Source organism: Erythrolamprus reginae, chromosome 2 (assembly GCF_031021105.1).
Source record: "Erythrolamprus reginae isolate rEryReg1 chromosome 2, rEryReg1.hap1, whole genome shotgun sequence".
Taxonomy (NCBI): domain Eukaryota; kingdom Metazoa; phylum Chordata; class Lepidosauria; order Squamata; family Dipsadidae; genus Erythrolamprus; species Erythrolamprus reginae.
The window spans coordinates 28,002,879-28,019,849 of NC_091951.1; the positions used below are offsets into that span (position 1 = coordinate 28,002,879).

Here is a 16,971-nt window from a genome sequence, read left to right on the forward strand (position 1 = left end):
CACTTCTCAACTTCCCATAGTGCAGGCTCCTGCAAATTAAACACATTACTTACCTTCTTTTTTTTTGTTGTTGTTAATTTTTCTTCTTAGGCCCTAGGCTTACTTACTCTTCAGAAATCCATACCAACTGCCTTGCAGAAATTCACAACAGAAGTACAACTGCCCTCAACTTGGGCGCTGTGTGGGTTAGATGTAGGATGGCTTTACCTGCTGTTTTTTTGACATTTGGGTTTTACCCTCTGGATTTATTCATTTAGTTATTGATTTATGTACACTAAGAGCATATGCACCAAAGACAAGTTCCTTGTGTGTCCAATCACACTTTGCCAATAATGAATTCTATTCTATCTATTCTATTATTTATTTATTTGTAAGATTTCTATGCCACCCAACTCCTATTGGACTCTTTAAAAATAACAACAGTTAAACGGCAATATAAATGTACCATCTACAATAATAACAGCAATTAAAATATTTTTAAAAAAAATTAATAACCCCTTTAAAAGACCATGCATACTCTCAATCATTCGCGGCCGAATCAAGATGACTGGATCCAAGCAGTACACGCATTGTAAGCCAGCAAGCAAACTAAAAGGTGCATTTGACAGGGTTTTTTTGGTCCTTTTTAAGTAGCTAGCATTGGCCCCGATGGACCTTCGGCAAGCAGGCAGCTCTGAATATCGGCAAAAACCCCAACAAAAGCTTAACCTGTGGAAAAGCAGCCTGAGCTTCGCCTCCCAAGAGCCGTCCTTGCCTTCTCCCCTCCTCCAATCTGGACCGGGGAGGTGGGTCGGAGCCAGCAACAGGGCGGGCGGGAGGGGGGGGAGAGAGAAGGCGAAGGCGACGGCTCTTCTTGCAGCGGGTGGCGTGGTAAGAAAACGCGGGAAGAAAGTCGGTTCCCCTTCTGGTCGGAGGGTCGCTGGCTCAGCCGCTCGGGTCCCCTCTTCCCTTTATATCCGCCTCCCCCTCGAGCAGAGCTGCCTAGAAGCTGAGCCCTTTGCTTCGTAGGGGCCGGGCGAGAAAAAAAAAGTCAATTTGCCTTTTTGTTCTTGTTGTTTGTTTGGGATTGGAAAAGGGGTGGGGGGACCCTTTCCATTTGCCCCACATCCCTTGATAAGGCCACACTTGGAATACTGCATTCAATTTTGGTCCCCAGGATGCCAAAAGGATGTGGAGACTCTAGGAAAAGTGCAGAGAAGAGCAACAGAGATGATTAGGAGACCGGAGGCTAAAACATATGAAGAACGGTTGCAGGAACTGGGTATGTCTAGTTTAATGAAAAGAAGGGCCAGGGGGAGACATGTTAGCAGTGTTGCAATATCTCAGGGGTTGCCACCAAGAAGAAGCAGTCAGCCTATTATCCAAAGCACCTGAGGGGTGGAACAAGAAGCAATGGGTGGAAACTAAACAAGGAGAGAAGGAACTTAGAACTAAGGAGAAATTTCCTGACCGTTAGAACAATTAACCAGTGGAACAACTTGCCTCCAGAAATTGTGAATGCTCCAACACTGGAAGTTTTTAAGATGTTGGATAACCATCTTTCTAAAGTAGTGTAGGGTTTCCTGCCTTAGCAGGTGTTTGGACTAGAACATCTCCAACATCTCCCTTCCAACTCTTTTAATACTATTATTATTAATTAACTTGACTTATATGTCCCCCCAATCCTGTAGGACTCAGAATTCGTTGAGGCTGAAGTTGAGGCTTTTGAATCAGGCTGCGAAAAGCTGCTTGGCTGCGGCCTTGCTGCTTTGCCCCATTTTCACCCACCTCATTTTGGGAGTAGCTTGTGCCAGCAACTGTGGTGAGAAGATGCCAGAGTTTGATGGCAAGGCCCTGTTGGTTGGGTAGCAGACAGCAGCGATGGAAGGAGCTTTGTAACACTTTATTAGAGTTAGTTAGTTATGGGGTTTTATTGATTATAATTTTGAAGTGTTTAAATTTAATACTGACCTCTTACTATTTTATTGTTTTTATATTGTTGTAAGCCACCATGAGTTCTAAGTGATTGGAAATAAATAGTGAGTGAGTGAGTGAGTTAGTTAGTTAGTTGTTTGAGTTGGAAGGGACCTTGTAGGTCATCTAGTCCAGTCCCCTGCTTAAGCAAGAGACCCTCCACCACCCCAGACAAATGGCAGTCCAATCTCCCCTTGAAAGTTTCAAGTGTTGGACCTCACACAAACTCCACAGGCAAGCCTTTCCACTGGTTGATCACTCTCACCGTCAGAAAGTTCCTCCTTATTTCCAGGTTGAATCTTTCTTTAGTCAGCTTCCATCCGTTGTTCCTTGTCTAGCTTTCTGTGCTTTGGAAAACAGATTGAACCCCTTCTCTCTGGCAGCCCCTCAAGTATTGCAAGACTTCCTTTGAAAAGTGTTTGGAAACTCCAGATCGTGCAGAATGCAGCTGCGAGAGCAGTCATGGGCTTACCTAGGTATGCCCATGTTTCACCATCACTCCGCAGTCTGCATTGGCTGCCAATCAATTTCTGGTCACAATTCAAAGTGTTGGTTATGACCTTTAAAGCCCTTCATGGCATCGGACCAGAATATCTCCGAGACCGCCTCCTGCCGCACGAATCCCAGCGACCAATTAGGTCTCACAGAGTGGGCCTTCTCCGGGTCCCGTCAACTAAACAATGCCGGTTGGCGGGTCCCAGGGGAAGAGCCTTCTCTGTGGCGGCACCGGCTCTCTGGAACCAACTTCCCTCGGAGATTAGAACTGCCCCTACTCTTCCTGCCTTCCGAAAACTCCTTAAGACCCACCTTTGCCGTCAGGCATGGGGAAACTAAACATCTCCCCTGGGCACGTTAATTTATGCATGGTATGCTTGTGTGTGCGTTTGCTATTACATGGGGTTTCTCTTAAATCGTTAAACATTTTAATTAATTGGATTGTTGTGACTGTTTTTACTTGTTGTGAGCCGCCCCAAGTCTTCGGAGAGGGGCGGCATACAAGTCCAACTAATAAATAAATAAATAAATAATAAGACTGCTATCATGTCCCCCCTGGTCCTTCTCTTTGCTAGGCTAGCCATGCCCAGTTCCTGCAATCTCCCCTGGTATGTTTTAGTTTCCAGTCCCCTTATCATCCTGATTGTTCTCTTCTGTGCTTTCTCTAGAGTTTAAATTTGTTTTTTGTAGTGTGGTGACCAAAACTGAGTGCAGTACTCTAGGTGTGGTCTAACTCAGATCGTGCAGAATGCAGCTGCGAGAGCTATCACGGGCTTTCCCCAAAATGCCCATGTTACTCCAACACTCCGCAGTCTGCATTGGTTGCCCATCAGTTTCCGGTCACAATTCAAAGTGTTGGTCATCACCTATAAAGCCCTTCATGGCACCGGACCAGGGTATCTACGAGACTGCCTTCTGCCGCATGAATCCCAGCGACCGGTTAGGTCCCACAGAATGGGCCTTCTCCAGGTCCCGTCAACAAAACAATGTCGTTTGGCAGGGCCCAGGGGAAAAGCCTTCTCTGTGGTGGCCCCGGCCCTCTGGAACCAAATCCCCCCCGGAGATTAGAATTGCCCCCACCCTCCTTGCCTTTCGTAAGCTCCTTAAAACCCACCTATGCCGTCAGGCATGGGGGGACTGAGATATTCTTTCCCCTTAGGCCTTTATAATTTGTGCATGCTATGTTTGTTTGTAGGGATGTTTGGTTTTTACAATAAGGGTTTTTTAGTTGTTTTAGTATTGGATTTATATGATGTTTTTTATTACTGTTGTTAGCCGCCCCGAGTCTACGGAGAGGGGCGGCATACAAATTAAATGAAATCAATCAATCAATCAATAAATAAATAAATAAATAAGGCTTTATAGAGTGGTATTCGTACCTACCTAGTTCTAGAATGTATCCCTCTGTTAAGGCAACTTAGGATTGTATTGGCTTTTTTGGCTGCTGCTGCACATTGCTGGTTCATATTTGGTTGGTTGTCCACCAAGACTCCAAGATCCCTCTTGCAGTCACTGCTGTTGAGTTTGGTTTCACCCAGTTTGTCTTAGGTTTTTCTAACCTAGGTGTTGGATTTTACTTTTCTCTGCATTGAAGCAATTTAATAAATCTGTTGGACGTATTTGATTTTGGAGGGTGGGAGTGTTGGGTAGTGTTTTCCAGCAGAGGAAGCTTGAGCAGGGGGTTGGACTAGATGGCCTAGAAGATCCCTTACAACTCTGTTACTCTACTCTATTCCTACTCTACTCTAAATATAGGTAGACATTACCTATGAACTGCTCCAATTTCTTTGCTTACATCTTTATTTTATTTATTCAACTTATATGACAGCTATTACTAAAAACCCCATCACTGAGAATTGTCTTTAATTCCAGTGAGACTATTTTATAAACTTTGAAGAAATGATGAATATCAGAGACATGGGAGAGGACATTTTTATTCCTTTCACACCATTTAGCCCTAATTAATACTCTCTTCTTTTTCTATTTCCCTCCTGGAACTGCAGAGAGTGACAACTATGGAGGAACAGTGGCTTGAGGGACCCAGAGAAGAAGAAGATAAAGAAGAGGGCACTGAGAGTGGGAGTGGAGACCCTTTCGTCGGCCAAATGAGGACACTTGAGGACTTGACCTGGGACAGAACATCCATTCTTAATTCTGAATTAATGCACCAAAGCTGGGACTCTCAATGGCAAGAATTTGTGGAACCTGTGGCCTGGCTTCCCCTACCACCACCTCCCTTGGGGGAAAATGGCACAGACTCCCAGGCCTCCTGGGGAAGAGACAAAGAGGATCCACAGCAGGAAAGTTCTGGGGAAGCCAGAAAGGAATCTGTGCTCCAAGGGGATCCAAACATTGGAGGGAAAGCCTGGATGGGCAGAGAACAGCTGGATTCCTCCATGAAGATGAAGACTCAGGGAGAAATCAATCTGGAGAGCCTGGTGCTCCTACCCCTCAGCTCCCAGGATGCTGAGGACCCCCTGGAGGTATTCCATCCCACAAAAACTGAAAAGAGGAGGGGGAAGTGGGTTGGGAGGCAGTATGAGGGGGTTGAAAACAGCCATCAAAATGTTACTGTGCTTCTCCTAAAACACGACCCACTCAAACAAGAAGGCCCAACACTGTTGTGTGCACATGCGTTATAATTAAGCCCTACCCCAAAATTTTGACTCTAGTTAAGATAGAGTCTATTTTGATCCTATCTATGTATAGCCACCTAGATTTTAGAGGAGGAAACCAAGGAAAAAAGTATTCTGAACCAAATGGTGTAATATTATACTGTTTAATAAAATACCAGTGTAGCACAATACTTTTTACAACCATGTATAGTTTTTAAAATGATGTATATTTTTAAAAACCATGTACACTTTTTACAAACTTCCAACTTGACAACTTCAAGGACTTCAAGCTTGTGGACTTCAACTCCCAGAATTCCTCCCCTAGTCATGCTACCTTAGGAATGGGAATTGAAGTCCACAAGCCTTAATCTTGCCAGGTTTGAAGACCCCTGCACTTCGAACCACTGTCAGGGATCCCCAAACTTGACAGTTTTAAGACTAGTGGACTTCAACTCTCAGAATTCCTCCACCAGTGATGAGAAAAGGGTTTTGGCTGGAGGATAACACTCCACCAACCTACACCCTAGCCACCCACCTGGATTTTTTTTCTTGCTTTGGTAAAATGTGGAAGCCCAGTTTATGCTTTTGCAGGGGGGGGGATGACAAAGCAAAGGGGGGGGATCTACCCAAAGACTACACAGAGAGAGAGAGACACAGACACACTGCCCCTCTAGGATGTTAGCCCACAAGCCGCCCCCTCCCCAAGCAGTTGGGACAAGGCTTTCCCGTGAGAGATGAACGTAGGGAAAATGTCTTTTGGGACCAGATGCTAGTCTCTCTCGGAAGGTGCTTCCCCATCATATATCTCTCTCAGACACACATACACACACTCTCTCCTCTCCCTTCTCCTTCGCTCCAGCTTCCTCCAAAGCCTTTTTGAGCAGACAAGTCAAAACACCTCTCAGGAACAGACAGTCTCAGGGTCTGCCTTTCCTATCTACCTCCCTCCCTTTACTCCGTCCCCAGTTTGGATGGTGCAATGGTACACCGGGGTGTGGGGATGTGTCACTCCCCGACATGACCCGTTGGATGCGCAGACACCCGCCCACTTGTTGGCAGCTGCTGTCGCCATAGTTCCCTCTAAGCTGAGCAGTGAGCAATCGCTCACTTAAAAATCATAATCAACTCAGAGTTTTCCAAACCTGCCCAGAAGCCGAGAGGGAAAGAGTGAGAGGGAAGGAGAGAGAGAGGAAGAGAGAGAAACAGATAGAAAAAAGAGAGGAAGGAAAAGAGAAAGAAAAATAATGGGAGTAAGGAAGAGAGAAAGAAAATCAAAATCTAGTTTGAAACTAGTTCAACTATTTAAGTGGCATTTTGATATTGATACAGTTGCCCTATTATGAGCTCACTGTTATAGACACACAGTACAGTATTTTATTTTGAAATTCTCTGAGGCAAAACAGAGTGGGTTTTTTGTTTGTTTGTTTGTGTTTGTTTATTCATTCATTCATTCATTCATTTATTATTTCTGTGCCGCCCAGTCCCAAAGGGACTGCCGCTCAGACACTATACTTTTCTGCCCACCCCCCCAAAAAATTAGAGGGAACACTGGCTGTCGCACGCCCCCACCTCACCTGCCTCACTGCAACCTCGCAAATGCACCCTGAAGACAGAAGATTGGGTGGGGGCTGATGGAGGCGAGACCTCTTGCGTCGGACGATCAGGGCCGCTCCGCAGGCCTTCTCCACCTTCTCCACCACCTGGATGCAAAGAGCGTTCCTCGTGGAGTCCCTGCTGGCACCGACCCCAGTTTGGATGGGGATGGCTAGTCACCACGGGCATCCGAATTGGAATCAGTGCTGGCAGGGACCCCGCGAGGAACGCCCGCCACCAGGCAGGTGATGTGGGGACACGTGGCAGCAGCTGAGGAGAAGCGGGCAGGCGCATCCATATGGTGGAAAAGGCCCGTGGGGTGGCCCTGATTGTCTGGCGCGAGGGGACTTGGCTCCATCAGCAGGGCTGTTGACACGCAACTGGGAGGCAGGTACGTGAGCAACAAGCCCACCTGAACCCCTAAATCCAACTTCACCAGGAGGGACTAACAACCCGCAATCTTGGAAGCAATGAATCTACTTAGGCAAAGTCTCCTTGGCTATAATAGCCACTCCTCCCCCCCATTCCCTGGAGTCGCGACTGATGCCATACCTGAAACCCGGCTGGGCAAATTTCAGAGAGAGGAACTCCTCCCTCCGTGCCCAGCCAGGTTTCAGTCACACATACCAGGTCAGCCTCCTCATCCAGGATCAAATCCCAGATGAGGAGAGCTTTATTTACCACCAACCTGGCATTGAGTAGCAGCAGCTTAAGCCCAGGGCCCTGATTACACTCGTCACCAGTACCCCGAGTTGAGCCCATGGGGCCGGAACAAGGGATCACTCTCAAGCAGCGATCCTTTCTTCCTCCAGAACGGCTTGCCCCATGGCTCCCGCCATATCTGCCTCTCCCCAGCAAGACCGGAATATACTGGCCCTCTGCCAACCCAGAGATAGATACCCCCATCCCTTCTGCCTCTCCATCGCCAGGTGGCCTATTCTCATTCATACTATTCCCATTTATCTCATACATACCATCCCACCCACCCCTATCATTCATCCCACACATACCTTCCCACCCTCCCAGATATCCATCATTAACCCCCCCAATAAGTTAACTAAAAAACATTAATTATTAAAACATCAAAAAAATAAAATACAAACCCATTAATAATTAATACTTAAAATACCAAGTTACTCTAAAATTAGTACTAAAATAATCGTATTAATTATTAAAAATTATTAAAAATATTAGGAATATAAGAGGTATATAGGAGCATAAGGTACAACACTTAATGACAGCCCAGGTAGAAATCAGCAATCGAATCATATTAGGAACCAGTCAATATAAATTGTAAGGATACAAGCAACAAAGTTGTCATTTGGCGGGACCCAAGGGAAGAGCCTTCTCTGTGGCGGCCCCGGCCCTCTGGAACCAACTCCCCCCAGAGATTAGAATAGCCCCCACCCTTCTTGCCTTTCGTAAGCTTCTTAAAACCCACCTCTGTCATCAGGCATGGGGGAACTGAGATATTCTTTCCCCCTAGGCTTCTACAATTTATGTATGGTATGTTTGTATGTATGATTGGTTTTAAAATAAGGGTTTTTAGCTGTTTTTGTATTGGATTGTCGCATGTTGTTTTTACCACTGTTGTTAGCTGCCCCGATTCTACGGAGAGGGTCGGCATACAAATCAAATCAAATCAAATCAACAGTCATACAGTCATTTGGGGGAGATGGGTGATGGGAATGATGAGAGGATTAATAGCAGTGCAGACTTAGTAAATAGTTTGACAGTGTTGAGGAAATTATTTAAATTGGAAGCAAAATGGTCACAAATGAATGTGTGATAGAGACAGAGGGAGGGAGAGAGAGAGGGAAGTTGCAAAGATATCTGGTAGGTGCCATTCATTCAGATAAAAACTCTTTCTTGCAGCAATACCAGTGTTATACTGACTCTAATATATGTTATTTTCAGGCAGAAAAATTTGGTTAAGTGCATGCATTGGTCGGAATTTTTATTATTTTAATTACTGCTGTATTTGCAAATAGAATAGAATAGAATAGAATTTTATTGGCCAAGTGTGATTGGACACACAAGGAATTTATCTTGGTGCATATGCTCTCAACGTACATAAAAGAAAAAGATACATGTGTCAAGAATCGTGGTACACCACTTAATGATTGTCATAGGGGTCAAATAAGCAATGAAGAAACAATCAACATTAATAAAAATCTTAGGATACAAGCAGCAACTTACAGTCATACAGTCCTAAGTGGGAGAAAAAGGATGATAGGAATGATGAGAAAAACTAGTAGAACAGAAGTGCAGATTTAGTAAAAAGTCTGACTGTGTTGAGGGAATTATTTGTTTAGTAGAGTGATGGCGTTCGGGGAAAAACTATTCTTGTGTCCAGTTGTCTTGGTGTGCAGTGCTCTGTAGCGACGTTTTGAGGGTAGGAGTTGAAACAGTTTGTGTCCAGGATGCGAGGGGTCAGTAAATATTTTCCCTGCCCTCTTTTTGACTCGTGCAATATACAGATCCTCAATGGAAGGCAGGTTGGCAGCAATTGTTTTTTCTGCAGTTCTAATTATCCTCTGAAGTCTGTGTCGGTCCTGTTGGGTTGTAGCACCAAACCAGACAGTTATAGAGGTGCAGATGACAGACTCAGTGATTCCTCTGTAGAACTGTATCAGCAGCTCCTTGGGCAGTTTGAGCTTCCTGAGCTGGCGCAGAAAGAACATTCTTTGTTGTGATTTTTTGATGTTTTTAATGTTAGGTGACCATTTTAGGTCTTGAGGTATGGTAGAACCTAGAAATTTGAAGGTCTCTACTGTTGATACTGTGTTGTCTAGTATTGTGAGAGGTGGAAGGGTGGAAGGGTTTCTCCTAAAGTCTACCACCATTTCTACGGTTTTGAGTGTGTTCAGTTCTAGATTGTTCTGGTCACACCTGAAGGATAGTTGTTCAACTTCCCATCTGTATGTGGATTCATCAGTCTTGAATGAGTCCGATCACTGTTGTATCATTTGTAAACTTCAGTAGTTTAACAGATGGATCTAACTTGCTAACCAAGGAGTCCCTGAGTTGTGGCTCATGAAACGTGGGTTAGGCTGATGTCCTGAGAATCCAATCAACAGTTTATAAGCAAGGAAGTGACTTGCTACCTCTGTAGTAAAGGCCTCAGGTTGTGATGCAACCATTCCTCACTCATTAACTACTTCACTTAATGACCGTTTGCAAATGCAACAGTAATTTTAAAAATAATTACGTAACCATTGAATGAATTTTCGGGTTTTGCATATTTCTTTCTCAGTAACATATTCATATTATAGTCAGCATTGCATGTCTTCTGTTCTTATTTTCACTTGCTTATTTATTTTTTTACATGCGTTTATATCCCCTATCAAGATGTCTTCAAAGAGAAAGAACCCCAATTCAACGAAAACAAGGAGAAAGCATCATAAGAAACACATTGATCTCAATTTGAAGATGAAGATAATCGAAGCATATGAAGCCGGGAAGAGGGTACAAGAACTAGTGAAAGAAGAAGGCGTGGGTTATTCCACCATTTACTATATTTTGAAGGACAAGGAAAACATCAGAGAAGCATTAAAAACAGCAATAGGAATGAACACAAATATAACAAAACACCCAAGCTCTGAAATTGAACCCCTGTTGATACTTTGGATCAAAGATCGGATGCAAAAGAGGCTTCCGATTCGCTATTCCCTCATTCAGAGGAAGGCATGCAGCATTTTCAGAACGCTGAACGAACAAGCAAGGAAGGAATATACCGAAACATTTAAGGCTAGCCGTACGTGGTTTCTGCAATTTCAGCGAAGATATCGTCATCAGATTCCATCACATGCAGGTTTAGAAGCTGAAACACGAACTGTCATACATTTTCTGGATGAAATTAATGATCTTGTAGCAGAGGGGAATTATTCTGATGATCAGATATTCAGGGTGGATGAAATTGGGTTATACTGGAAAAAAATTCTGGAACAGACGTATATACACAAAGAGGCTCAAGCAATGTCCATTTGTAAAGCATTTAAGGAGAGAGTAACAGTGTTACTGGGGGGAAATGTTGATGGATTCAAGCTGAAGCCATTTGTGGTCCTCAAATCAGATCATGCCAGTATGATTCTAAAAAGAAACAAGGACACACTTCCTGTTTATTACCGATTTGATTGTGAGACCTGGATGACAGACTTCCTCTTTCAGGATTGGTTTACAAATTGTTTCATACCTCAGGTGAAGGAATATTGTGGCCAAAAGGGGATTCCTTTTAAAATTCTCCTGCTTCTGGACAATGTACCTGGATATGCCCTGGATCTTGATAGTATCCCTCCTGATGTCAAAGTAGTTTATCTCCCCCAAATCGTCACCACTCTCCTGAAACCAGTGGATCAGAGAGCTATCTTGCTATTCAGTGCATACTATTTGCACGCAGTGTTTGCCAAAGCCTTAGTTGCAACAAAATATGACAAAATAACATTGGCCAAGTTTTGGAACAGCTATAATATCCTGCACTGTATCGAAAACATTGTAGCAGCGTGGGAGGATTTTAGTCTGAAAACCATGCAAGAATTTTTGAAATACTTAAAATGTTGTAAGACTTTTGCAAATAATTTGAAAGGATTTAGCTATAAAAATAATTTGGACAAAATGAATAAGAAAATTTTGATACTCACAAAATACCTCGATTTAGAGGTGGAGGCCGAAGACGTGAACATGTTGATAGCTTACACTGAGGGAGAGCTTTCAGACCAAGATTTAATTGAACTGGAAAAAGAACTGGAAGCACAGAAGGTTAGGAAAGAAGAAGCAGAAATAGAACGAGAAAAACAAGAACAAGCTGTGGACGTTGAATTTAAAACATTCACTGATGAAGGATTCACTGGTATTTTCTCAGGTGCTAAAACAATATTATCAGACATAGAAACTGTGGATCCAGATGAAGGACGTTTTAGAAAGTTAAATTCAGAAATGAGTGAAAACTTAAAATGTTACCACGAAATACATGAAAGAAAAAACAAGGAAAATGAAGATAAAGAAACCAAACTTCCTTCCCTCTTGCTATTCCCATTCACAGAAATAAAACACCCAAACAACCCTCAGCCATCAACCAGCTCTGCCAGCAGATCCGATGTTTCTGAAAACATTAAAAAGCAAGAATCTAACACAGGTGGTGAATCTGATTTGATGTTTACAGGTACTGTAATTGTAAATTCTCATTGTGCCCAGGGGGTCTTCATTTCACAATCGCAGTTAACAGTAGTGAGGTAAAAGTAACGAATCACAGATTCGTAAAGACCTTCACAGATTTGTAAAGCAAAGGAAATCTGAAACACAGATGCTTACAATTCTTTCTTCAGCTTAGTTTGCTTTGCAGAGATACAAAGGTCTTAACTGCAAGGATTAATTGTAAAGTTTTGTTTTCATCCTGTTGTAGGCTGGGACCTTCAAGTAGGCGCTAGGCAGGGAGGCCCTATGGCAGTGGTTCTCAAACTTTCTAATGCCGTGACCCCTTAATACAGTTCCTCATGTTGTGGTGACCCCGAACCACAAATCTAGTGCCAATTCTCCCATCAGAGCTTTAAGCTGATTGGCAGGAAGGCAAACTCCACTGTAAACGCCTGATTGTAAAAATATGTTCCAAAGCGCCAGAATAGAAACTTCAGTTCCTAACACCATGGGAAATTTGTCTTTTCCCGTGGTTTTAGGCGACCCCTGTGAAACTGTCATCTGACCCCCAAAGGGGCCCCGACCCCCAGGTTGAGAACCACTGCCCTATGGAGTATAAGAACCTGGATCCTATACTATAATGGGCTATTTGGAAGAAAAAGAAGTTTGAGGGAATTATGGGATAATTTCCATACTAATGTTGGTTATAGTAATAGCACTTATAGCACTTAAACTTATATACCGCTTCACAGTGCTTTACAGCCCTCTCTAAGTGGTTAAGCCCCACATTTCCTTTCATGTTGTAGGCTGGGATGTTCAAGTAGGTGCTAGGCAGGGAGGCCGTATGGAGTATGAGAACCTGGATCCTATACTATAATGGGCTTCTTGGAAGAAAAAGAAGATAGAGGGAATTATGGGGGAATTTTCCTTGCAACCTTCCATACTAATGTTGGTTATAGCAATAGCACTTGTAGCACTTAAACTTTAACTGAACCTCTCCAACATTCATTTTGGGAAAGGAAAGCATGTGTCCCCGACCTATAAAATGACGATCCAGATGCGGCTGACATTTCTGGCCTGCCTACTTGCCAACAGGGACAAAAATTGGGCCACCAGACAAAATGCTGCTCCACAGGGCTTGAAGAAGCTTCTGAATGCCGCAGAAAGCACCTGCAGCACTGAGCAGACCTTGGTAAGGCAGCAAAGCAAAGCTCTTTGTACCTGGAGCCGTGTAGTAGTGATCTAAATGTGGCTGCCATTTTGTCCATACTTGTTTCTGAGTGGGGACAAAATGGCCGCCGGCAAGTGAACTGCTTCGTTTCAATGCCTTAGAGATGTTGCCATAGTATTGCAGAAGCTTCTGAATGCAGCAAAATGAAGTAGGTTACATCTGGGCCACATGGCCTGACTTGAATGTGGACGCCATTTGGTAGGCAGGACCAAATGGCGTCCACTCTCAAAATGGCACCACGAAGCCACACCGATAAATAAGTCATTCTAGTGCTCTGGAAAAATGCGAAGCTCTTAAAAAGTTACAGTAACTGAGGAGAAAGAAGGGTGTTCGGCCTGGTGGGGTGGTATCAGGCCTTTAAGGCCTCGGATTAGATTAGATTAGATTTATTGGATTTATATGCCGCCCCTCTCCGCAAACTCGGAGCGGCTCACAACAATAGTAAAAACAGTACATAGTGACGAAATCCAATGCCCACCAATCCAATTACAATTTTAAATTAAGAAATTCATAAAACAATCTCAATATATATAAAAACAAGCACACAATCAATCAAATGGCAAAACAACATGGGCAAGGGGGAGATGTTTTAGTTCCCCCATGCCTGACGGCAGAGGTGGGTTTTAAGGAGTTTACGAAAGGCAAGGAGGGTGGGGGCAATCCTAATCTCAGGGAGGAGCTGGTTCCAGAAGGTCGGAGCCACCACAGAGAAGGCTCTTCCTCTGGGTCCCGCCAGACGACATTGTTTAGTCGACGGGACATGAAGAAGGCCGACTCTGTGGGACCTAACCGGTCGCTGGGATTCGTGCGGCAGAAGGCGGTCCCGAAGATATTCTGGTCCGGTGCCATGAAGGGCTTTATAGGTCATAACCAACACTTTGAATTGGGACCGGAAACTGATCGGTAACCAATGCAGACTACGGAGTGTTGGAGTAATATGGGCATACTTAGAGAAGCCCATAATTGCTCTCGCAGCTGCATTCTACACGATCTGAAGTTTCCGAACACTTTTCAAAGGTAGCCCCATGTAGAGAGCGTTACAGTAGTCAATCGGATGATCTGGTAGGAGTGCGAACAGGCCTGTTAGGGCCCAAGGTGAGGGGAATGGAGCATGATGGTGTCTCGGGATTGGGGAAAGCCTTGAGAGGGCCAGGACAGGGCTCCCCCATCCTGGAGGCACCCACACTCCACTTAACAACCCAGGTGTTGGTTTAATGATTAGCCATTAGGTGAGATGCTTCACCTGACTGTGACCACAACAGGCAGGCTCTATTACGCTCATATACTGAGAATTTACCTGTACATTAACATCAAGGGGTTTTTTTTGTTCTCAGGCATCCCCAATTCTGGAGGATATGATGCTAACATCTCCCAAATTAGAGGAAGAGGCCTGGGACGTTGTGTAGGTGAAGCTTCCCAAGAGAATGATGGGGAGGCCAATTCATTAGGTAAGGCTGCAGACTGTCAATGGTTGCAAACATTTCTGCTAGAAGAGAGTTTTCTTGATGAAGATGTTCTACCCAGCAGGAAGTCTATAGGTGATGCTGGAAAGCCACCAAATGAGGATGCTTGAATTTTGGATTTCTTAGTTCAACAGGAGGTGGAAGACTAAACATGTGACAACACCCACCAAAATTAGAATTCATAATAGAAGCTGTTTGAAATGGAATTTATTATTGGAGGTAATTATATAACTGCTTTTCTGTTTCTCTCAGAATGTGACATATGGCAAACACATAAGGAGAAGACCTTCCATGTTGGAAGCTCTGAAGTAAGAGAAGAAGAACATTCAAGCTTCAAGCAGCAACACATTCAGCCACCTATCATGCAAAAAACACCCCAAAATCTTACTCCGCCCCCTTTTTTTAATACAATGCCCCAGGCCATTCAGTACTGTTTAGAAACAGATGAATTAACCTGGTAGGCTTTATAATATTTTATAAGCGTGCGATCGTAGGAACATTTTATTTAGATGACATAAAAGAGACATTTGCAAGAGTTCGGAATGAGTCAAAAATTATTTTCTGGAGTCTGGGATTAAAGGAAAACCAAAGGACCCAGGAGAGAAAGCCAGTGAAATTTTTCTGCCTGAAGATGATGATCAAAAAAATAAATGAAGCCAATTTTCAGTTTGAGGAAAAATGCTGGAATTAAGAGAAGCATTAGATGATGTGCAATTTAAATGTTCCAGATACCCTCCCCAACCCCTCCCCCCATCCCATTGTACTCCAATGATTGGTTCTAAATCCCATTGCTACTGACAAAACTGTACTGACAACTAGGAGTTTAATTGAGTTTTAAACTGAGTTTGACCACCCTGCCATAGAGATTTTGGGAGAGGAGCTACATCCTAATATAGTAAAACATAAGCAGGGAATATTAGAGTAGCAAAAAGGGGATTTTTCTATATGTGCTGTCATAGACCCAAACCCATTTTTACCCACTCAATGTAATCTTGGTCCTACACCTATCTCTTGTAATTTTATTAATTAAACTTGTGATTAAAATATATCCAGTGCCATTGAATGTCAAAAAGCATGCATCTATCAGTAACTCTCTGTTACTCCATTCATCCAATTTTTCTTCAATACAAAAAAAAATTGTATTTGGTGATAACTTTATTGTATTTTTAATTGTATGCCTGCCCTGGTCATAACAATGACATTTAACAATGAATTTAAATCAATAAAGCAATAAATTTTAACAAATAAGAAGTGTTGGAAACCGTGCTGGTCTTTAATATTTTGTTGTTTTCCTGCATTATATCTAGAGGAAAAATAGAATGCACATGAATTAGAATTACTATTACTGCTGATTGAGAAATGCATTCCATTCTTTTTCTACTGGGTTCTATTTATTTTTTTCTGGGGCTTGCTAAGTATTGGAATGAATGACCATCATGAAACCCTTTAGAAAAAGCAGCTTCTCTTTCTTTCTCTCATTTTCCATTCAAGTGTCACTTCACACATACCTTTAACAGTAAAATATACAGGGGTGGACAGAAAAATGGAAACACCTTGAAAATCCAGCTTTGGAATCCAGATTTGTGAAGCTCCCTTCAAACAGTTTTTGTGGAAACTGGGTTCTGTACGTGTCTTTTGAGCTCTGCCGTGATTTTAGGAGCTGTGGTCTTGCGATCTGGTCTAACAATTCACTTTAGAGTCCGACGGTCTCTCTCAGACAACTTCAATTTTTGACCTGTGCTTGACCCCTTCTCTTTCAAAAGCAGTCATTACTTTTGAGATATTACCTCTTGAAATGCCAAACATTTGGGCACTTTCTGTTACACTAGCGCCTGCCATTTGAGCATCAACAATTTGGCCTCTTTGAAAGTCTGAGTGGTCAGCCATTTCTAGAAAGTTATAACCAATTTCCTTAAATTTCTGTAAAAAAAAAAAGTAATTTAAAAAAAACATATCAAATAACAGAATTAACAAAAAACACATTAAAATATGTCAAGTTTTGATTGATTTGAACATGTTCAAACATTATGATGTCAAAAAGTCAAGTGTTTCCATTTGTTTGTCCACCGCCTGTATATTTATACATTTTAATCAAAAAACTAGATTGATTGATTGAACTTAATGAAAACCATAATAAAACCATACATACCTTTCAATATCACTCATTGATATTTTATCAAGGTCTCAGGCCTCCCGGAAGAGCCAGGTCTTAACAGCTTTGCGGAAAGCCAGTAGGGTGGGGAGGGTATGGATCTCTGGAGGGGGCTGGTTCCAGAGAGCCGGAGCCACCACAGAGAAGGCCCTTCTCCAGCCCCGCCAGGCAACATTGTTTACTGATGGGATCTGGAGAAGGCTAACTCTGTGGGACCTTATCAGTCACTGGGAGCTATGCGGAAGAAGGTACCTACTTACACCTACTTTCTACTCCTATTCATCAGTCTTCTTTCTATCACACTCCCCCCTCTCTCTTCCTTCTACCTTCTTACTC

The 16,971-nt window shown here is 43.2% G+C and overlaps 1 protein-coding gene across 9 annotated transcripts; it reads left to right on the forward strand.

Moving 5' to 3' along the window:
• Positions 1 to 529: 529 nt before the first annotated feature.
• Positions 530 to 15,728, forward strand: LOC139163011 (tigger transposable element-derived protein 1-like). 9 transcript variants are annotated; one of them, XM_070743909.1, is made up of 7 exons: positions 780 to 870; positions 1,157 to 1,261; positions 4,452 to 4,931; positions 10,008 to 11,817; positions 12,809 to 12,981; positions 14,355 to 14,468; positions 14,736 to 15,728. In XM_070743909.1, the coding sequence occupies exons 2-6, from the start codon at positions 1,238 to 1,240 to the stop codon at positions 14,424 to 14,426; spliced, it is 2,559 nt and encodes an 852-aa protein (XP_070600010.1). In that variant the 5' UTR covers positions 780 to 870; positions 1,157 to 1,237; the 3' UTR covers positions 14,427 to 14,468; positions 14,736 to 15,728. The 9 variants fall into 9 exon arrangements, with proteins under 9 accessions (XP_070600008.1, XP_070600010.1, XP_070600011.1 ...); XM_070743910.1 differs by having other exon boundaries at positions 10,008 to 11,790; XM_070743904.1 differs by lacking the exon at positions 12,809 to 12,981.
• Positions 15,729 to 16,971: the final 1,243 nt, after the last annotated feature.